This window comes from Felis catus, chromosome X (genome assembly GCF_018350175.1).
Source record: "Felis catus isolate Fca126 chromosome X, F.catus_Fca126_mat1.0, whole genome shotgun sequence".
Lineage (NCBI taxonomy): Eukaryota > Metazoa > Chordata > Mammalia > Carnivora > Felidae > Felis > Felis catus.
In genome coordinates, this window is record NC_058386.1 from 70,113,545 (window position 1) to 70,137,082 (window position 23,538).

General features: G+C 38.6%; 1 protein-coding gene and 1 pseudogene across 3 annotated transcripts in view; both read left to right on the forward strand.

Annotated features, from left to right (window-relative positions):
• Positions 1–22,856, forward strand: part of LOC109496332 — a 389,020-nt gene extending 366,164 nt beyond the window's left edge. For all 3 annotated transcript variants that reach the window (XM_045050955.1, XM_045050956.1, XM_023249271.2), the window contains one exon: positions 22,693–22,856. In XM_045050955.1, coding sequence (XP_044906890.1) covers positions 22,693–22,844 — 152 coding nt within the window. In that variant the 3' untranslated portion in view covers positions 22,845–22,856. The remainder of the gene's footprint in view (positions 1–22,692) is intronic.
• Positions 5,093–6,154, forward strand: LOC101097795 (annotated as a pseudogene).
• Positions 22,857–23,538: the final 682 nt, after the last annotated feature.

Here is a 23,538-nt window from a genome sequence, read left to right on the forward strand (position 1 = left end):
CACTCATTCATTCATTCAGTCATGGGCCCAGCTGGGACTGGTATGGACTTGCAGACCTGGGACTTGCTGACGTGGTAAGCTGGTTTCTCTGACCATTCCCATAGCTCCTCTGCCCTTTTGCCCAGCGCAGCCAGAGCTGGTGTGAGTTTGTGAACCCTGGACTCACTGAGGTGGCAATCCAGTTATGGCATCCATACCCTGTTCAGGCATGCACTTTTAAGGTGGAAAGGGAATGTAAACCTGTAATTCTCCAGTCCCTATGACCCAGAGAACTTTTCAACAGTTCTTCTAGCTGTTTTGTGGAGTTCTGGAGTTGTCTCTTATATGTTAGTTGCTCTTTTAATTGCAGTTTTTTTTTCTATGCCCAAGGATAGAGGAGTCTGTTCCCAGTCCCTCATTACTATCACTCCCCACTACAGTTCCCAGAGTGGAGGGTGGGGGTTTTCTCTGTTACCATGTCTCCATCTTTCTTGATGTTCTTTGTGCCTCTCTATCTTTTGTTGTACAGAAGCTGTTTAGTCAGCCCACAGTTCTTCAGGAGGAATTATTCTATACACATGTGCAATTTGATGTGTTCCATGAAGGAGATGAATTCAGGGTCTTTCTACATTGTCATCTTGGACTGGAACCTGAATGTAGCATTTTTAATTCTCAAGTATATTTGTTAGTGCTAAAAGTCTTGGAGTACCTAAGTGACTCAGTTGGTTAAGCACCCAACTCAATTTCGGCCCAGGTCATGATCTCACCAGTTTGTGAGTTTAAGCCCTGTGTCAGGCTCTGCACTGACAGTCTGGAGCCTGCTTAGGATTCTGTCTCCATCTCTCTTTGCCTCTGTCTCTTTCCCTCAAAATAAGTAAATAAACTTAAAAAAATCTTTATTCCACCTTTGTACCCTCTTTTATAACTTTCTTCCTTCTCAGGTCTTTTTAATTCTGTCTATTGCTTATTCAAACTGTTGTCCCTTGACCCTGGTTGCTGTGGACAATGCTTGTTTCTTTAAATGCTTTTAGTAAAATCTATCCAGGACGCTCCTCAGCCATGGGAATGCTCCAAGTTGGGCAAGGAAAAATGAAGTTCTTGCAGCAATCCATCAGGGAGCCAACAGACAAGTTGAAACTCACAGCTACAACTCTGTAAAAATACTAAATATCTTGCTCCCTCTCATAATAGCAACTTTCACTGTCAGTGAAGGCTGTCATCCTCATTGTCACCATTGATCTGCAGTATGGAAGATAACTGAGCAGTTTAAATGCCACGGCACTTTTTATTACAAAGCAACAGCTTTCTTCATCAAGCTTTGTTTTGATTTTTGTAAGTTTTTTATTCCGTATTTCTATTTTTTTTTACTAGTTTAATCTGGTTTTTTATTTGAAGAAATCACATTCACATTTAGTGCTTTCTTTGTTAATAATAAAAGAGTAATGATGCAGAAGCACATATGGCATACTAATTTAGTAAGGGCTAATGTATCCCAAATAAAGTGTAACTTTTTATAAAAGGAAAAGGCAAACTATCGCCTGTAGGCCAAATCCTGCCTGCTGTCTATTTCTTTTTTTCCCCACTATTTTTTAATATGAAATTTATTGTCAAATTGGTTTCCATACAACACCCAATGTTCATCCCAAAAGGTGCCCTCCTCACTACCCATCACCCACTCTCCCCTCCCTCCAACCCACCCCCCCATCAACCCTCAGTTTGTTCTCAGTTTTTAAGAGTCTCTTATGCTTTGGATCTCTCCCACACTAACCTCTTTTTTTTTTCCCTCCCCCATGGACTTCTGTTAAGTTTCTCAGGATCCACATAAGAGTGAAAACATATGGTATCTGTCTTTCTCTGTATGGCTTATTTCACTTAGCATCACACTCTCCCGCTCCATCCACGTTGCTACAAAAGGCCATATTTCATTCTTTCTCATTGCCACGTAGTATTCCATTGTGTATATAAACCACAATTTCTTTTTTTTTTAATTTTTTTAACGTTTATTTATTTTTGAGACAGAGAGAGACAAAGCATGAATGGGTGAGGGTCAGAGAGAGAGAGGGAGACACAGAATCTGAAACAGGCTCCAGGCACCGAGCTGTCAGCACAGAGCCCGACGCGGGGCTCAAACTCACGGACCGCGAAATCATGACCTGAGCCGAAGTCAGCCGCTTAACCGACTGGGCCACCCAGGCGCCCCTAAACCACAGTTTCTTTATCCATTCATTGATTCCGTATTTCTGAAGAAGTTGATTTTAATAGCTTTTGCTACCTCATGACTTGCTTTGCAGAGGCATGGAGTCCTGTAGTGCCTTTTTACTACTCCAGTTTTAGTGATATCAGCCCTCTTGTGTAGTTTTTAAAAGTAAGGTATTTTGAAATATCATTAGTAAGAAAAACTAAAAAAAAAACCTCAATTATATAAGTGTTCTGATTTCTATATAACAAAATTATAAGCTTATCAATTTTTTTTTTAAACATTTACTAAAGGGACACCTGGGTGGCTCAGTCAGTTAAGCGTTCGACTTTGCCTCACGTCATGATCTTACAATTTGTGAGTTTGAGCCCCATATCGGGCTCTGTGCTGACAGCTCAGAGCCTGGAGCCTGCTTTAGATTCTGTCTCTCCCATTCTCTCTGCCCCTCCCCCACTGATGCTCACACTCTCTCTCTCTCTCAAAAATAAATAAACATAAAAAAATTTAAATAAACATTTATTAAAAATTGAGAATCATGAAAATTCGGTAAATGGAAGAACTCTCAGTAAAAGCACTGCTGTCTTTTTACTATCTTCATATTTAATTTCTAAATCTATGCCTAACACTAAAGAAATTAACAAACACTTCTTTTTTTTTTGACTACTGACAGTGTTTTTATCCACCCAACAAAATAACGTTGTAATCCCACCCACACCCCTTACCATCCACACCTGTTGGCACCAACCCAGAACAGCTCCCCACCCCCAACCCCCTCTGATGTGGCTGGAGCTTGAGGCTTACAGGGCCAAAAACACTGCAGACTGGAGACTGGAACAGCTTGGAGATGGTGGATAATAGCTATTCGAGTCTGCAATTAAAAATGGTATTTGTTGTTCTCTGACGTATTTCACTTAGAATAATACTCCCTAGCTCTATCCATGTCATTACACATGGCAAGATTTCATTCTTTTTAATGGCTGGGTAATATTCTTTATATATATATATATATATATATATATATACACACACACCCCATATCTTCTGTATCCATTCATCAGTTAATGGACATTTTGGCTCTTTCCATAATTTGGTGATTGTTGATAATGCTGCTATAAAACACTGGGGTGCATGTATTCCTTTGAATTTGTATTTTTGTCTCCTTTTTGTAAATACCCAGTAGTGAAGTTGCGGGATCCTAGGGTAGTTCTAATTATTTTCCAAGTTTTTATTTCAATTCCAGCTAGTTAACATACATACAGTGCAATATCAGTTTCAGGTATAGAATTTAGTGATTCATCACATACATACAACACCAGGTGCTTATCACAAGTGTCCTCCTTAATACCCATCATCTGTTTAACCCATCCTCCCTATGCCCTCTTCCTCTCCAGTAGCCATCAGTTTCATCTGTATAGTTAAGAGTCAGTTTCTTGGTTTCCCTTTCCTTTTTTCCCCTATGCTTATTTATTTTCTTAAATTCTGCATATGAGTAAAATTCCATGGTATTTTTCTTTCTCTTATTTCACATAGCATAATACTCTCACATTGTTGGCAAATGGCAAGATTTCATTCATTTTTTATGGCTGAGTAATATTCCATTGCATATATATATATATATACCACATCTTCTTTATCCATTTATTAGTCAATGGACATTTGAACTCTTTCCAAAATTTGGTTATTGTTGATAATGCTGCTATAAACATTCTGGTGTATGTATCCCTGTGAATTAGTATTTTGTGTCCTTTGGGTAAATACCTAGTAGTACAATTGCTTGACCTTGGATAGTGATATTTTTAACTTTTTGAGGAACCTTAATACTGTTTTCCAGAGTGGCTATATCCATTTGCATTCTCACCAACAGTGTAAGAAGTTTCCCTTTTCTCCACATCCTCACCAACACCTGTTGTTTCCTGTGTTGTTCATTAGCAATTCTAACAGGTGTGATATGATGTCTCATTATAGTTTTGATTTGTATTTCCCTGATGATGAGCATTGTTGAGCAGCTTTTCATATATCTGTTAACCATCTGCATGTCTTTTTTGGAAAAATGTCTATTCATGTATTCTGCCCACTTTTTAAATGGATTGGTTTTTAGGTATTGAGTTTGACAAGTTTTTGTATATTTTGGATAGTAACCCTTCATCATATATGTCATTTGCAAACCTATTCTCCCATTCTTTAAGTTGTCTTTTAGTTTTGTTGACTGTTTCCTTCACTGTTCAGGTTTTTATTTGGATGAAGTCCTGATAGTTTATTTTTGCTTTTGTTTCCCTCACCTGTGGAGACGTGTCCAGTAAGAAGTTGCACAGCAGATTTCAAAGAAGTTACTGCCTGTGTTCTCCTCTAGGTTTTTGATGGTTTCTGGTCCCACATTTAGGTCTTTCATCCATTTTCAATTTATTTTTCTGTATGATGTAAGAAAGTGGTCCATTTTTGTTCTTTTACATGTTACTGTCCAGTTTTGCCAGCACCATTTGTTGAAGAGACTTTTTTCCATTGGACTTTCTTTCCTTCTCTATCAAAGATTAATTGACCATATAGATGTGGGTTCATTTCTGGGTTTCCTATTCTGTTCCATTTATCTATGTGTCTGTTTTTGTGCCAGTATCATACTGTATTGATCACTACAGCTTTGTAATATACCTTGAAGTCCAGAATTATGATGCCTCCTGCTTTGCTTTGCTTTTTAAGGATTGCTTTGGCTATTTGGGGTCCTTTGTGGTTCCATAAAAATTTTAGGATTGTATGTTCAAGCTTTGGGAAAAATGCTGGTGGAATTTTAGTAAGGATTACATTAAATGTGTATATTTCTTTGGGTAATACAGACATTTTAACAATATTTGTGCTTCCAATCCATGAACATGGAATGCTTTTCCATATGATTTCACTCACATGTGGAATTTAAGAAACAAAACAAACAAGCAAAGGGAAAAGAGAGAGGCAAACCAAGAAACAGACTCTTAATTATAGACAACAAACTGATGGATACCAGAAGGGGAGTAAGTGGGAAAATGGGTTAAATATGTGATGGGTATTAAGGAATGCACTTGTGATGAGCACCAGGTGTTGTACATGAGTGTTGAATCACTGTATTTTCCCCATGAAACTAATATTACACTGTGTGATAACTAACTACAATTTAAAGAAAAACTTTTAATAATGGCTTCCAATAAAACTACATTGCAAAAAATGGGAAAGAAACAGAATGGAAAGAATAAAAAAGTAGAAGAGGCATACCCAGAAGAAGTTTGGTGGAAAAAGTACTGAACCAATGTATAGTGAAAGGGAAGATGGAGTATTTCCTGAAGTGTAAAGGACTTACAGATGCTAATAATACTTGGAAACCTGAATAAAATTTAGATAGTCCAGAGTTAATTGAAACATCTTTTTTAAAAACAATAATGTTTATTTATTTTTGATAGACTGAGAGACAGAGTGTGAGAGAGGCAGAGAGAGAGCGAGACACAGAATCCAAAGCAAGCTCCAGGCTCTGAGCTGTCAGCACAAAGCCTTATGCCGGGCTCAAACTCACAAACCGTGAGATCATGACCTGAGCCAATATTGGACACTTGATAGACTGAGTCACCCAGGCGCCCCAAAGCATTTCTTAATTATCAAAAAGCTGACAAAGAAAAATATGGTACACAAAGAAAATATCTGACAGTGAATCTGATGATAATAAAGCAAAGGAGAAAGAGATGCTGCTGCTAAGTCAAGAGATTTTGCCATAAGTCTTGATCCTGAATGAATAATTCATGCCACAGACAGCAGTGAAAAATTAATACTGCTCATGAAATGAAAGACTCAATGAGGCAGACTTAGTTCTGGCAAAAGAGGCAAATATAAAGTGTCCTCAAATTATAATTGCTTTTTGGGGGTGCCTGGGTGGCTCAGGTGATTAAGCATCCAACTTCAGCTAAGGTCATGATCTCGCAGTTTGTGAGTTTGAGGGCTGTGTTGGGCTCTGTGCTGACAGCTCGGAGCCTGGAGCCTGCTTTGGATTATGTGTCTCCCTCTCTCTCTGCCCCTCCCCTGTTCACGCTATCTATCTCTCAAAAATAAACATTTGAGTCTTTCCACCTTGCTGAGTGTGGCAGCTCGAGGGGCCTTCACCACCACGCACTGGGTCCTCACAGAGGACAGGAAGATCCAGCAGCAGTTCCCGTGCATTTCCAAACCATCGTGTGCATTTTTAAAAAACACAACTGAAGATGGTGATTCCTGGGGGACTCAGAGGGGAAGATGGCAGCATAGGAAGACACCTGGCTCACCTCGTCCTGCTGATTGCTTATATTCCATCCACATCTGTGTAAATAACCCAGAAAACCACCAGAAGGCTAGCAAAAAGGACTCTCAGGAGTGAAGCATAGACAAAAGGAACACAGAAGAGGATATGAAGGGCGGAGAGGCAATGCATGCTACATGGACTGGTGGGAGGGAGCCAGAGCAGTGGAGGGGAACCCCACCACGCAAGGCAGAGCCGCTGAAGCCTTGTTTGCAAAAGCGGAGGGGCCAGACTCCGTGAGTTCTGACAGCCAGCGGGACTTAACATCTGGAATGTTAAAAGTAAACAGCTCTGCTCTCAGAGAGTAGGGAGGGCAACAGAACACCAGGAGGGAGAGTTGTTGGGCCCTGGAAGACAGAGCTCAGCTCTGACGGGGAACAAAGGCACTGGAAACAGCCATCTCCCTCTCCCATCCCCCAGCCAAAATTCCAAAGGAACCAGTTCCCATCACTGAACTTGCATCGCACAACTGCCCAATGCTGTGCTTCTGCGGATCCATCCCTCCGATGGGCCTGCCTCCCTCCCAGTGCTGCAGGGCCACTCACGCAGGGGACCACTGAAGGCAAAGCGAGCTGAGCCTGCCTCTCCCACCCCTGTGCACCTTCTGGATCCACCCCGGCTAATACACCAGATCCCATAGAAGCAGCACCACAAGCCTGGCAGTGTGCAAGTAGCCCAGACAGGGGCCACACCACTCCACAGTGAGTTCTGCCCCTGGGAGAGGGGAAGATAAGGTACACACCAGTCTCACTGTGGCCCCAGCAGTGGGCTGTGGGCAGATATCAGGTCTGTCTGCGGTCATGCCCACCAACACAAGTTATGACAACTCATCTTTGACAAAGCAGGAAAGAACATCTAATGGAAAAAAGACAGTCTCTTTAACAAATGGTGCTGGGAGAACTGGACAGCAACATGCAGAAGGTTGAAACTAGACCACTTTCTCACACCATTCACAAAAATAAACTCAAAATGGATAAAGGACCTGAATGTGAGACAGAAACCATCAAAACTCTAGAGGAGAAAGCAGGAAAAGACCTCTCTGACCTCAGCCGTAGCAATCTCTTACTCGACACATCCCCAAAGGCAAGGGAAATAAAAGCAAAAATGAATTACTGGGACCTTATGAAGATAAAAAGCTTCTGTACAGCAAAGGAAACCACCAACAAAACTAAAAAGCAACCAACGGAATGGGAAAAGATATTTGCAAATGACATATCAGACAAAGGGCTAGTATCCAAAATCTATAAAGAGCTCACCAAACTCCACACCCGAAAAACAAATAACCCAGTGAAGAAATGGGCAGAAAACATGAATAGACACTTCTCTAAAGAAGACATCCAGATGGCCAACAGGCCCATGAAAAGATGTTCAGCGTCGCTCCTCATCAGGGAAATACAAATCAAAACCACACTCAGATATCACCTCACGCCAGTCAGAGTAGCCAAAATGAACAAATCAGGAGACTATAGATGCTGGAGAGGATGTGGAGAAACGGGAACCCTCTTGCACTGCTGCTGGGAATGCAAATTGGTGCAGCCGCTCTGGAAAGCAGTGTGGAGGTTCCTCAGAAAATTAAGAATAGACCTACCCTATGACCCAGCAATAGCACTGCTAGGAATTTATCCAAAGGATACAGGAGTACTGATGCATAGGGGCACTTGTACCCCAATGTTCATAGCAGCACTCTCAACAATAGCCAAATTATGGAAAGAGCCTAAATGTCCATCAGCTGATAAATGGATAAAGAAATTGTGGTTTATATACACAATGGAATACAACGTGGCCATGAGAAAGAATGAAATATGGCCTTTTGTAGCAACGTGGATGGAACTGGAGAGTGTGATGCTAAGTGAAATAAGCCATACAGAGAAAGACAGATACCATATGGTTTCACTCTTATGTGGATCCTGAGAAACTTAACAGACACCCATGGGGAAGGGGAAGGGGGAAAAAAAGAGGTTAGAGTGGGAGAGAGCCAAAGCATAGGAAACTGTTAAAAACTGAGAACAAACTGAGGGTTGATGGGGGGTGGGAGGGAGGGGAGGGTGGGTGATGGGTATTGAGGAGGGCACCTTTTGGGATGAGCACTGGGTGTTGTATGGAAACCAATTTGACAATAAATTTCATATATTGAAGAAAAAAAAAAGACAGCTGAGTAGCCATACTTATATCAGACAAACTAGACTTTAAATTAAAGGCTGTAAGAAGAGATGAAGAAGGACATCATATAATAATTACAGGGTCTATCCATCAGGAAGAGCTAACAATTATTAATGTTTATGCGCCGAATACAGGAGCCCCCAAATATATAAAACAATTACTCACAAACATAAGCAACCTTATTGATAAGAATGTGGTAATTGCAGGGGACTTTAATACCCCACTTACAACAATGGATAGATCATCTAGACACAGGTTCCATAAAGAAACAAGGGCCCTGAATGATACATTGGATCAGATGGACTTGACAGATATATTTAGAACTCTGCATCCCAAAGCAACAGAATATCCTTTCTTCTCAAGTGCACATGGAACATTCTCCAAGAGAGATCAAACGCCGGGTCACAAAACAGCCCTTCATAAGTATACAAGAATTGAGATCATACCATGCACACTTTCAGACCACAATGTTATGAAACTTCAAATCAACCACAGGAAAAAGTCTGGAAAACCTCCAAAAGCATGAAGGTTAAAGAACACCCTACTAAAGAATGAATTGGTCAACCAGGCAATTAGAGAAGAAATTGAAAATATAAGGGAAAAAATGAAAAGGAAAATACAACAATCCAAATGCTTTGGGATACAGTGAAGGCAGACCTGAGAGGAAATTACATTGCAATCCAAGCCTAACTCCAGAAACAAGAAAAATTTCAAATACAAAATCTAATAGCACACCTAAAGAGAAGCAGAATGGCAAAGACACCCCAAAGCCAGCAGAAGAGAAATAATAAAGAATAGAGCAGAAATAAACAATATAGAGTCTAAAAAAAATTGTAGAGCAGATCAATGCAAACAAGAGATGTTTTTTTTGAAAAAAAAAAAAAAAAACCAAAATTGATAAACTTCTAGCCAGGCTTCTCATTAAGAAAAGGGAGATGATGCTTCAGAGGTTTGCAAGATGGCGGCTTAGGAGGACGCAGGGCTCACCGCGCGTCCTGCTGATCACTTAGATTCCACCTACACCTGCCTAAATAACCCAGAAAACCGCCAGAGGATTAGCAGAACAGAGTCGCCAGGGGGCCAAGCACAGACAAGAGGCCCACGGAAGAGGGTAGGAAGGGCGGCGAGGCGGTGCACGCTCCATGGACTGGCGGGAGGGAGCCGGGGCGGAGGGGCAGCTCGTCGGCCAAGCCGAGCCCCCGAGTCTGGCTTGCAAAAGCGGAGGGGCCTGACGGACTGTGTTCCCACAACAAGCGTGACTTAACGTCTGGGAGGTCATAAGTGAACAGCTCTGCTCTGAAAGCGAGAAGGCTGGAGGACAAAGGGAGGGAGAGCTGCTGAGCCCCTTGACGACAGAGCTCAGTTTGGTGGGGAACAAAGGTGCTCGCCAGCGCCATCTCCCCCGCCCATTCCCCAGCCAAAATCCCAAAGAGAACCAGTTCCTGCCAGGGAACTTGCTAGCTCCACACAAACACCCAACTCTGTGCTTCTGCGGAGCCAAACCTCCAGCAGCGGATCTGACTCCCTCCTGCTGCCACAGGGCCCCTCCTGAAGTGGATCACCTAAGGAGAAGCGATCTAAGCCTGCTCCTCTTGCCCTGTGCACCTTGCCTACCCACCCCAGCTAATACGCCAGATCCCCAGCATCACAAGCCTGGCAGTGTGCAAGTAGCCCAGACGGGCCACACCACCCCACAGTGAATCCCGCCCCTAGGAGAGGGGAAGAGAAGGCACACACCAGTCTGACTGTGGCCCCAGCGGTGGGCTGGGAGCAGACATCAGGTCTGACTGTGGCCCCACCCACCAACTCCAGTTATACACCACAGCACAGGGGAAGTGCCCTGCAGGTCCTCACCATGCCAGGGACTATCCAAAATGACCAAGCGGAAGAATTCCCCTCAGAAGAATCTCCAGGAAATAACAGCTAATGAGCTGATCAAAAAGGATTTAAAAATACAACAGAAAGTGAATTTAGAATAATAGTCATAAAATTAATCGCTGGGCTTGAAAACAGTATACAGGACAGCAGAGAATCTCTTGCTACAGAGATCAAGGGACTAAGGAACAGTCACGAGGAGCTGAAAAACGCTTTAAACGAAATGCATAACAAAATGGAAACCACCACAGCTCAGCTTGAAGAGGCAGAGGAGAGAATAGATGAACTAGAAGATAAAGTTATGGAAAAAGAGGAAGCTGAGAAAAAGAGAGATAAAAAAAGCCAGGAGTATGAGGGGAAAATTAGAGAACTAAGTGATACACTAAAAAGAAATAATATATGCATAATTGGTATCCCAGAGGAGGAAGAGAGAGGGAAAGGTGCTGAAGGGGTACTTGAAGAAATTATAGCTGAGAACTTCCATGAACTGGGGAAGGAAAAAGGCATTGAAACCCAAGAGGCACAGAGAACTCCCTTCAGACGTAACTTGAATCGATCTTCTGCACGACATATCATAGTGAAACTGGCAAAATACAAGGATAAAGAGAAAATTCTGAAAGCAGCAAGGGGTAAACGTGCCCTCACATATAAAGGGAGACCTATAAGACTCGTGACTGATCTCTCTTTTGAAACTTGGCAGGCCAGAAAGAATTGGCACGAGATTTTCAGGGTGCTAGACAGAAAAAATATGCAGCCGAGAATTTTTTATCCAGCAAGTCTGTCATTTAGAATAGAAAGAGAGATAAAGGTCTTCCCAAACAAACAAAAACTGAAGGAATTTGCCACCACTAAACCAGCCCTACAAGAGATCCTAAGGGGGACCCTGTGAGACAAAGTCCCAGAGACATCACTACAAGCATAAAACATACAGACATCACAATGACTCTAAACCCGTATCTTTCTATAATAACACTGAATGTAAATGGATTAAATGCACCAACCAAAAGACACAGGGTATCAGAATGGATAAAAAAACAATACCCATCTATTTGTTGTCTACAAAAGACTCATTTTAGACCTGAGGACACCTTTAGATTGAGAGTGAGGGGATGGTGAACTATTGATCATGCGACTGGAAGCCAAAAGAAAGCTGGAGTAGCCATACTTATATCAGACAAACTAGACTTTAAATTAAAGGCTGTAACAAGAGATGAAGAAGGACATTATATAATAGTTACAGGGTCTATCCATCAGGAAGAGCTAACAATTATAAATGTCTATGCGCCGAATACCGGAGCCCCCAAATATATAAAACAATTACTCATAAACATAAGCAACCTTATTGATAAGAATGTGGTCATTGCAGGGGACTTTAACACCCCACTTACAGAAATGGATAGATCATCTAGACACACGGTCAATAAAGAAACAAGGGCCCTGAATGAGACATTGGATCAGATGGACTTGACAGATATATTTAGAACTCTGCATCCCAAAGCAACAGAATATACTTTCTTTTCAAGTGCACATGGAACATTCTCCAAGATAGATCATATACTGGGTCACAAAACAGCCCTTCATAAGTTTACAAGAATTGAAATGATACCAGGCATACTTTCAGACCACAATGCTATGAAGCTCGAAATCAACCACAGAAAAAAGTCTGGAAAACCTCCAAAAGCACGGAGGTTAAAGAACACCCTACTAACAAATGAGTGGGTCAACCAGGCAATTATAGAAGAAATTAAAAAATATATGGAAACAAACAAAAATGAAAATACAACAATCCAAACGCTTTGGGACGCAGCGAAGGCAGTCCTGAGAGGAAAATACATTGCAATCCAGGCCTATCTCAAGAAACAAGAAAAATCCCAAATACAAAATCTAACAGCACACCTAAAGGAACTAGAAGCAGAACAGCAAAGGCAGCCTAAACCCAGCAGAAGAAGAGAAATCATAAAGATCAGAGCAGAAATAAACAATATGGAATCTAAAAAAACTCTAGAGCAGATCAATGAAACCAAGAGTTGGTTTTTTGAAAAAATTAACAAAATTGACAAACCTCTAGCCAAGCTTGTCAAAAAGAAAAGGGAGATGACCCAAATAGATGAAATCATGACTGACAAAGGAAATATTACAACCAATCCCTCAGAGATACAAACAATTATCAGGGAATACTATGAAAAATTATATGCCAACAAATTGGACAACCTGGAAGAAATGGACAAATTCCTGAACACCCACACTCTTCCAAAACTCAATCAGGAGGAAATAGAAAGCTTGAACAGACCCATAACCAGTAAAGAAATTGAATCGGTTATCAAAAATCTCCCAACAAATAAGAGTCCAGGACCAGATGGCTTCCCAGGGGAGTTCTACCAGACCTTTAAAGCAGAGATAATACCGATCCTTCTCAAGCTATTCCAAGAAATAGAAAGGGAAGGAAAACTTCCAGACTCATTCTATGAAGCCAGTATTACTTTGATTCCTAAACCAGACAGAGACCCAGTAAGAAAAGAGAACTACAGGCCAATATCCCTGATGAATATGGATGCAAAAATTCTCAATAAGATACTAGCAAATCGAATTCAACAGCATATAAAAAGAATGATTCACCATGATCAAGTGGGATTCATTCCTGGGATGCAGGGCTGGTTCAACATTCGCAAATCAATCAACGTGATACATCACAGTAACAAAAAAAAAGAGAAGAACCATATGATCCTGTCAATCGATGCAGAAAAGGCCTTTGACAAAATCCAGCACCCTTTCTTAATAAAAACCCTTGAGAAAGTCGGGATAGAAGGAACATACTTAAAGATCATAAAAGCCATTTATGAAAAGCCCACAGCTATCATCATCCTCAACGGGGAAAAACTGAGAGCTTTTTCCCTGAGATCAGGAACACGAGAGGGATGCCCACTCTCACCGCTGATGTTTAACATAGTGCTGGAAGTTCTAGAATCAGCAATCAGACAACAAAAGGAAATCAAAGGCATCAAAATTGGCAAAGATGAAGTCAAGCTTTCGCTTTTTGCAGATGACATGATATTATACATGGAAAATCCGATAGACTCCACCAAAAGTCTGCTAGAACTGATACAGGAATTCAGCAAAGTTGCAGGATAGAAAATCAATGTACAGAAATCAGTTGCATTCTTATACACTAACAATGAAGCAACAGAAAGACAAATAAAGAAACTGATCCCATTCACAATTGCACCAAGAAGCATAAAATACCTAGGAATAAATCTAACCAAAGATGTAAAGGATCTGTATGCTGAAAACTATAGAAAGCTTATGAAGGAAATTGAAGAAGATTTAAACAAATGGAAAGACATTCCCTGCTCATGGATTGGAAAAATAAATATTGTCAAAATGTCAATACTACCCAAAGCTATCTGCACATTCTATGCAATCCCTATCAAAATTGCACCAGCATTCTTCTCGAAACTAGAACAAGCAATCCTAAAATTCATATGGAACCACAAAAGACCCCGAATAGCCAAAGGAATTTTGAAGAAGCAGACCAAAGCAGGAGGCATCACAATCCTAGACTTTAGCCTCTACTACAAAGCTGTCATCATCAAGACAGCATGGTATTGGCACAAAAACAGACACATAGACCAATGGAATAGAATAGAAACCCCAGAACTAGACCCACAAACGTATGGCCAACTCATCTTTGACAAAGCAGGAAAGAACATCCAATGGAAAAAAGACAGCCTCTTTAACAAATGGTGCTGGGAGAACTGGGCAGCAACATGCAGAAGGTTGAAACTAGACCACTTTCTCACACCATTCACAAAAATAAACTCAAAATGGATAAAGGACCTAAATATGAGACAGGAAACCATCAAAACCTTAGAGGAGAAAGCAGGAAAAGACCTCTCTGACCTCAGCCGTAGCAATCTCTTACTCGACACATCCCCAAACGCAAGGGAAATAAAAGCAAAAGTGAATTACTGGGACCTTATGAAGATAAAAAGCTTCTGCACAGAAAAGGAAACAACCAACAAAACTAAAAGGCAACCAACAGAATGGGAAAAGATATTCGCAAATGACATATCGGACAAAGGGCTAGTATCCAAAATCTATAAAGAGCTCACCAAACTCCACACCCGAAAAACAAATAACCCAGTGAAGAAATGGGCAGAAAACATGAATAGACACTTCTCTAAAGAAGACATCCGGATGGCCAACAGGCACATGAAAAGATGTTCAGCGTCGCTCCTCATCAGGGAAATACAAATCAAAACCACACTCAGGTATCACCTCACGCCAGTCAGAGTGGCCAAAATGAACAAATCAGGAGACTATAGATGCTGGAGAGGATGTGGAGAAACGGGAACCCTCTTGCACTGTTGGTGGGAATGCAAATTGGTGCAGCCGCTCTGGAAAGCAGTGTGGAGGTTCCTCAGAAAATTAAAAATAGACCTACCCTATGACCCAGCAATAGCACTGCTAGGAATTTATCCAAGGGATACAGGAGTACTGATGCATAGGGGCACTTGTACCCCAATGTTCATAGCAGCACTCTCAACAATAGCCAAATTATGGAAAGAGCCTAAATGTCCATCAACTGATGAATGGATAAAGAAATTGTGGTTTATATACACAATGGAATACTACGTGGCAATGAGAAAAAATGAAATATGGCCTTTTGTAGCAACGTGGATGGAACTGGAGAGTGTGATGCTAAGTGAAATAAGCCATACAGAGAAAGACAGATACCATATGGTTTCACTCTTATGTGGATCCTGAGAAACTTAACAGGAACCCATGGGGGAGGGGAAGGAAAAAAAAAAGAGGTTAGAGTGGGAGAGAGCCAAAGCATAAGAGACTGTTAAAAACTGAGAACAAACTGAAGGTTGATGGGGGGTGGGAGGGAGGAGAGGGTGGGTGATGGGTATTGAGGAGGGCACCTTTTGGGATGAGCGCTGGGTGTTGTATGGAAACCAATTTGTCAATAAATTTCATATATAAAAAATAAATAAATAAATGAAACCATATAGAAAAAAATAAAAAATAAATAAAAATTAAAAAAAATGCTTTATTTCAAAAAAAAAAAAAAAGAAAAGGGAGATGACCCAAATAGATAAAATCATGAATGAAAATGGAATTATTACAACCAATCCCTCATAAATACAAGCAATTATTGGGGAATACTATGAAAAATTATATGCCAACAAACTGGATAACCTGGAAGAAATTGACAAATTCCGAAGCACCCATGCACGTTGAAAACTCAAGCAGGAAGAAATAGAAAACTTAAACAGACCCACGCCAGGGAAGGCATTGAATCAGTTATCAAGAATCTCCACCCCGGGGGCGCCTGGGTGGCTCAGTTGGTTAAGTGGCCGACTCTGGCTCAGGTCATGATTTCGCGGTCCGTGAGTTCGAGCCCTGCGTCAGGCTCTGTGCTGACAGCTCAGAGCCTGGAGCCTGTTTCAGATTCTGTCTCCCTCTCTCTGACCCTCCCCCGTTCATGCTCTACCTCTCTCTGTCTCAAAAATAAATAAACATTTAAAAAAATTTAAAATAAAAAAGAATCTCCACCCCGCAAAAAGGCCCAGGACCAGATGTCTTCCATGGGAATTCTACCAGACATTTAAAGCAGAGATAATATCTATCCTTCTCAAGCTGAGAAGGAGACCCAGTAAAAAAAGACAACTACAGGCCAATATCCCTGATGAATATGGATGCAAAAATTCACAATAAGATACTAGTAAATCCAATTCAACAGCATATAAAAAGAATTATTCACCATGATAGAGTGGGATTCATTCCTTGGCTGCAGGGCTAGTTCACCATTCGCAAATCAATCAATGTGATACATCACATTAATAAAGAAAATAAAAGAAAAAAACCATTTGATCCTGTCAATCAAGGCAGAAAAAGCATTTGACAAAATTCAGCATCCTTTCTTAATAAAAACCGTCGAGAATGTCGGGATAGAAGGAACATACTTAAACATCATAAAGGCCATTTATGAAAAGCCCACAGCTAATATCATCCTCAATAGAGAAAAGCTGAGAGCTTCCCCCCTGAGGTCAGGAACATGACAGGGATGTCCACTGTCACCACTGTTGTTTGACATAATGTTGGAAGTTCTAGAATCAGCAAACAGACAACAAAATGAAATCAAAGGCATCAAAATTGGGAAAGACAAAGTCAAGCTTTCGCTTTTTGCAGATGACATGGTATTATACATGGAAAACCTGATAGTCTCCACCAAAAGTCTGCTAGAACTGATACATGAATTCAGGAAAGTCACAGGATACGAAATCAATGTACAGAAATTAGTCGCATTCTTATACACTAACAATGAAGCAACAGAAAGACAAAGAAACCGATCCCATTCACAATTGCACCAAGAATCATAAAATACCTAGGAATCAACCTAACCAAAGATGTAAAAGATCTGTATACTGAAAACTATAAAAAGCTTATGAAAGAAATTGAAGAAGACATAAAGAAATGGAAAAACATTCCGTGCTCATGGATTGGAAGAATAAACATTGTTAAAATGTCAATACTACCCAAAGCAATCTACACATTCAATGCAATACAAATCAAAATTTCACTGGCATTCGTCTCAAACCAGAACAAAAATAATCCTAAAATTTGTATGGAACCAAAAAAGACCCAGAATAGCCAAAGTAATATTGAAGAAGAAGACCAAAGTGGGATGCATCACAATCCCAGACTTTAGCCTCTACTACAAAGCTGTAATCATCAAGACAGCATAGTATTGGCACAAAAACAGACACATAGACCAATGGAATAGAATAGAGACTCCAGAATTGGACCCACAAAAGTATGGCCAACTCATCTTTGACAAAGCAGGAAAGAATATCCAATGGAAAAAAAGACAGTCTCTTTAACAAATGGTGCTGGGAGAACTGGATAGCAACATGCAGAAGAATGAAACTAGATCACTTTCTTGCACCATTCACAAAAATAAACTCCAAATGGATGAAGGACCTGAATGTGAGACAGGAAACCATCAAAAACCTAGAGGAGAAAGCAGGAAAAAACCTCTCTGACCTCAGTCGAAGCAATTTCTTACTTGAGTCATTTCCAAAGCAAAAATGATCACTTGGGGCCTCATGAAGTTAAAATGCTTCTGCACTGCAAAGGAAACAATCAACAAAACTAAAAGGCAACCGATGGAATGGGAAAAGATATTTCCAAATGACATATTGGATAGAGAGCTAGTATCTAAAATCTGTAAAGAACTCACCAAACTCCACACCTGAAAAACAAATAATCCAGTGAAGAAATGGGCAGAAAACATGAGTAGACACTTCTCTAAAGAAGACATCCAGATGGCCAACAGACACATGAAAAGATGCTCAACATCACTCCTCATCAGGGAAATACAAATCAAAACCACACTCAGATATTACCTCACGCCAGTCAGAGTGGCTAAAATGAACAAATAAGGAGACTATAGATGCTGGAGAGGATGTGGAGAAATTGGAACCCTCTTGCACTGCTGCTGGGAATGCAAACTCGTGCAGCCAATCTGGAAAATAGTGTGGAGGTTCCTCAAAAAATTAAAAATAGATCTCCCCTATGACCCAGCAATAGCACTGCTAGGAATTTACCCAAGGGATACAAGAATGATGATGCATAGGGGCACTTGTACCCCAATGTTTATAGCTGCACTTTCAACAATAGCCAAATTATGGAAAGAGCCTAAATGTCCATCAACTGATGAATGGATAAAGAAATTGTGGTTTATATACACAATGAATACTACTTGGCAATGAGAATGAATGAAATATGGCCTTTTGTAGCAACGTGGATGGAACTGGAGAGTGTTCTGCTACGTGAAACAAGTCATACAGAGTAAGACAGATACCATATGTTTTCACCTTTTTGTGGACCCTCAGAAACTTAACAGAAGACCATGGGGGAGGGGAGGAAAGAAAAAAGTTAGAGAGGGAGACATCCAAACTATAAGAGACTCTTAAACACTGAGAATAAACTGAGGGTTGATGGGGGTGGGAGGGAGGGGAGGGCGAGTGATGGGCATTGAGGAGAGCACCTTTTGGGATGAGCACTGGGTGTTGTATGGAAACAAATTTGACAAAAATTTTCATATTTAAAAAATTAAAAATGTTAAAGAAAATAAACACACCTGTAAACATAAATAAATAAATAAATAAATAAATAAATAAATAAATAAATAAATAAATAAAATTTAAAAAATTATTATTGCTTTTTATGATGAGAGACTAACTTGACATTCTGGTCCCAAAGTGAAGTTCAGTGATTGCTTGTGTTTCTTTGGGTCTTGATTTTAATTTATTAGTGTGAATATATAACATTCTAATAAAAATCAAGTTTTATTTTCAAGTAGTATTGGGGAAGTTGTTCGGGTTTTTTGTTTTTGTTTTTGTTTTTGCATCTACTAGTTACTTTGAACAAATAAAGGCTTTCTGTAATTACTTTACCAGAAAATAATATTTGAGACCATGGTATATTATTCCCCTGCATTCGAGAACAGTTTTTCTAAATACTGGGAGAAATCTTCATAGATCTTATTCAATCAGAATTTGTGTTTAACTCCTATACACCTAAGGACCATTCTGATTTTTTTTGGTTTTTTAGGCGTCTGTATGTGTGTGTGTGTGTGTGTGTGTGTGTGTGTAAAAATATATACGTAGAGGTTTTCTTTTCTTTCCTTCTTTCTTTTTTTTTAACATTCACTAAAACAAAAACAGCATTTAATAACCATGGATAAGCCCATGTTTCTGGAATAGCAGCATTTTCAGAAACTTTAGAAATAAATCACTTAAAGTTAAATTGAAAATTCCTGAAGCTTTAACCTTTCAAGTTTTGTAACTAATTGGACAACTTAAATATAATGTAAACAATTTAAATTGGACAGTTTAAAAGCAGCCATATTAGTATCCATATTCAGATCTATAGTCATTTAAATACAAGTTTATTTGCAAGATCCTTGAAAGGAAAATGTTATCACTACCAACAACCTCCCCACCCAAATGAGAAAACTAATCAAGTCCTGGTGTGTTTTATTTAGGTAAACAAAACTTAAATGGACATTAAATGTTCCTCTTAGCACACCATTCCTTTCCAAGAAGTTTAAATCCCTGTGCTATATTGACTAAAAGGTCATGATTCATGAAATATCTAAGACTTCATTCATGGAAACCTAATAATAACCAGATGGTTAGAGATGTTGGCAATTTAAGACCTGCTGGAATAAATGGGTAAACAAACTTCTGTAATCTAAATTCTTGACCTGCATTTTTATTCTTTACCTCAACTCCTTCCTTACATGTAGGTTCAATCTTCTCAGTATTTGAGTTACTGGTTCAGCAGAAACCAGAAAAAATAACTTTGTAGTAATCAGAACGTTCTCCAACTGTATATATTGTTTACTTTATTGTAAATACTGGTAAACAGTGGTCAATAAATATTTTTCTATTCTTTTACAAAATAAAATAAAGTAAAATAAGATAAAATAAAATACAGTTGTCTCCTTTCATTTGAATATCAAGTCTTTTTTCAAAGTTAATGACATGAGTATCAATTACATATCATTCAAGCTATCACAATTATAGTAATAATAATTGTCAATTTGTAGGAATTTGCACTTGTCATAATCTTGCTGTGTCTATAGTTTGTTTTGATAACTATTTCTTTAATTATATTTAAATAAATACCTTTTTAGTAACAACATTTTATGATGAATCAGCTTTATTTTCACTCTATGAAACAGTGTGGGAAATATAGCTATTGGACTTCTTGGAACAATAGTACTGTAATTCTGTATATAAATTTAAAATGCCTAAAATTTAGTCCTTATAACTATTCTTCCCAACTTTCAGAATATTAGAAAATTAACAGAATAGTTCAAAATTGGCTACTAGTCATTAGGTATATAAGATTCACAAGAGGAAAAACTAGTACAACAATCTCCACAATATTATATTTTTGTATCTTGAGAGAATAGAAATACCTAACATTTATAGAGTATCTCATCTAACCCATACAACAGCTTTAAAAGGTAGATATAATTATAATTGTTTTAGGCTGAAGAAACGATGGCTTTTGAATGTTGTATAACTTGCCCAAATCATATCACTAACACATGATAGAACCAAATTCTCAAACACAGGCTGTTTGAAAACCAGCGATCTTTCTTACACACATAATACTGAGTCCTCTAAATCACATAAAAACCACTATTATTCTCTGATAATGTCACTAAGAGTCTACTATGTTGTCATTTATTCATTTCTATCTCCTCCTTTAAAAGGCATAAAAAGAGTACTTCTGATTGAGATCTCCACTATACACCCAATGCATTCTGTGCTGTAGCCACACCAAACTCTGCAAGTACAGATAATCATGTATAAATAAGTTGATTTTTATTTTTCTTATGCATATGAACATATCCTTTGGCTTTTGGAAGTCAGAAATACATCTTCAGGCTTTAAATGAGAGATACTTTCTTGATTATAATTTAAGTTCTCTATCCCTATAGAGCAGCCTGAGTACTGCTGTCAGATATGCATCTCACTCTTAGTTTTAAGATATTAGTTTTAAGATAGTTTAAGATATCAATTTAGTGATATAACTCTCATATTTGATATGACATTTTTCAGTGTTCTTTTCTCATCCAGTTTAAGAACCTTGTATACCTTGAATACCCATATACTTCCAATTTGTTTTACAGCCATATTGTTTATAATTGTTTTAGTATATTTGACTATACTTTTGACTATTGACTATAAATTTAGTATATTTGACTATTAGTATATTTTAGTAACTTGAATGTGAATAAGTACTACAAATAGCAAAATTACATCACTTTTTTGTTTCTGTCAGGCTCTAAACCCCGTCACTAATTTATAATAATAGCAGTGTATGAGTAAAATATATAATACGTGCTGTTGAATACCAGACATTAATACCACTTTCCTTCAATATTTGTTTATACATTGCATGGGATAGAAAATCTGTAGTTGTGCTTCTAGTATTTACTATAAAACATACAAATACTATCAACATCTCATGTCTTTTGCATTACATGAGCCCAGTGAATGCTATCATGTTATCAAAAGCAACATAATGACTTCATGTATTTACAAGAATATGAGCTCCTTTTCTTAGAAATAAATCTGTGAGGGTTATACAGTAAAAAAAAAAAAGTTTCATTGTAGATAATGTCATATGTAGTATACACTATTGAATACTTTTCAGAATGTATCTAATTTAAGTTGTCTCTTTTATAAATGCCTAAAGAGTATGCAATTAAAAATTTATCTTAAGGATTCTATATGCCATTAAAGGAAAGTTTATGAAAAGACATATCTTCTTCTCTGTAAAAAGTCACTATCAATTTCTAAGTGGAAACTACCACCCAACATTCTTTGACTCTTTCCCAAGTATGATTTTATGTTTAGTGCCAAAATATAACAAAAATGTCTTTAAGACCTTGAGGAAATGGTAGAAGGAGGTCTTCTTTTGTTGCTTTTTATTTTTTTCTTGCCCATTTACCTAGAAAACAATGACATTTACTGAATTTTTTAGTTCAGTTTTATTGGTAAATGTCTATATTTTCAGAATCATGTTCCAATGAGTTCATGATAGCTACAGAAATTTATCCTTGATAATATCAGAAAAATTTGCAATTTTGACATACATATCAAGCCAAAGAAAATTTTTGTCTCCAAGCATGGAGATGGTATAAATTACAGGGATTATATTCCAGTAAATAATAAATAGCTAGTATTTCTGGAAGCAAAATGAAAAAGATAATGCAGATCTGTGGTAACCAAACTTTCTAAAGTCAGTTTTATTTTGGACACATTGTGCCAATGAATTCCTGTTAAATGAGTTATCTCCTTAAAAATAAGCTCTCTGAATCTGAGCAGTATAGAAATATAAGATGAATTTTTTTCATTTTTTATTTGTTAATAAGAAATATAATATAAAATCTTTCATTTTTTTATTTATTAATAAGCTCAAGATGACACCTACTTGAGCAGAAAATTTAGGATCATGGCCTCCTTTTGAAATACCAGTTAACAATAATCTATTGAATAAAATGGCATTTTTTCTTTGCACATATTTGTGTTGTAATGTGAATGTCAAGGTAAAACTTTATTATTTATTTGTTATTTTTGCTCATGTTTTATTATCTTCCTAGCAATTTCCAGAATTCAATTTGTAAGATATCTGAGTGATGACAAGATTGTGAGATTTAAAGAAGTGTCTCCAACTCTCATTGGCAATCAAAAGTCACAGCAAAAGCTAAAGGAAGAGCACAGCCAGAGCCTTTCAGACCCAAACACATTCTAGATAACAAGTATCACAGAAACAGAAGGCACAAAATTTCTGTCTGTAAAAGTTGTTGCAAGGACTATCAATTCCCACAAAATTTTCAGAGTTCCCAGTCTCAAATGAATCCTCTTAATCTTCTAGATGCTGAGGATTATACCTCCAAAGTCTCAGCACTTCTCTGCCACCCTATGTCCATGAGCCCTCAGTATGCTGTACACCCCAAGACTCACAAAAATAACACATATTCTTTAGACACTGGGGCTCCTATATGTTCCAAATGTTTTATGGAAATCGGTAATTCTCCTTTTCATAAATGTCTTGTAAACTCTGATGATGATTCAGACCCTGATTCTTCTTTACATCTCCAAATTCCCTTGGATTCTAAATATTCTCTGAACCTCAAATCTATTAGATATCACAAGACTTCTTGGAATAGCCCTTTATCTCAATCCCTGGATCCTAAGCATTCTGTGGGCTTTTGCTGTCCTTTACACCGGGAGGATTCTAAATATTCCTTGGGCTCAAGTTCTTATTTACATTGTGAAAGTTTCTCAGCTGTCCAAAATCACATAGGCTCTACTGCTACCCATACCTTTCCCATGAATCCTCAAAATACTATGAGCTCCCATAGTACACTTGGCCCAGACAATGTTATCAACACCAGCAATGTTCCTGGCCTTGAAAATGAGGGCATGTTTAACCTTACTGCTAA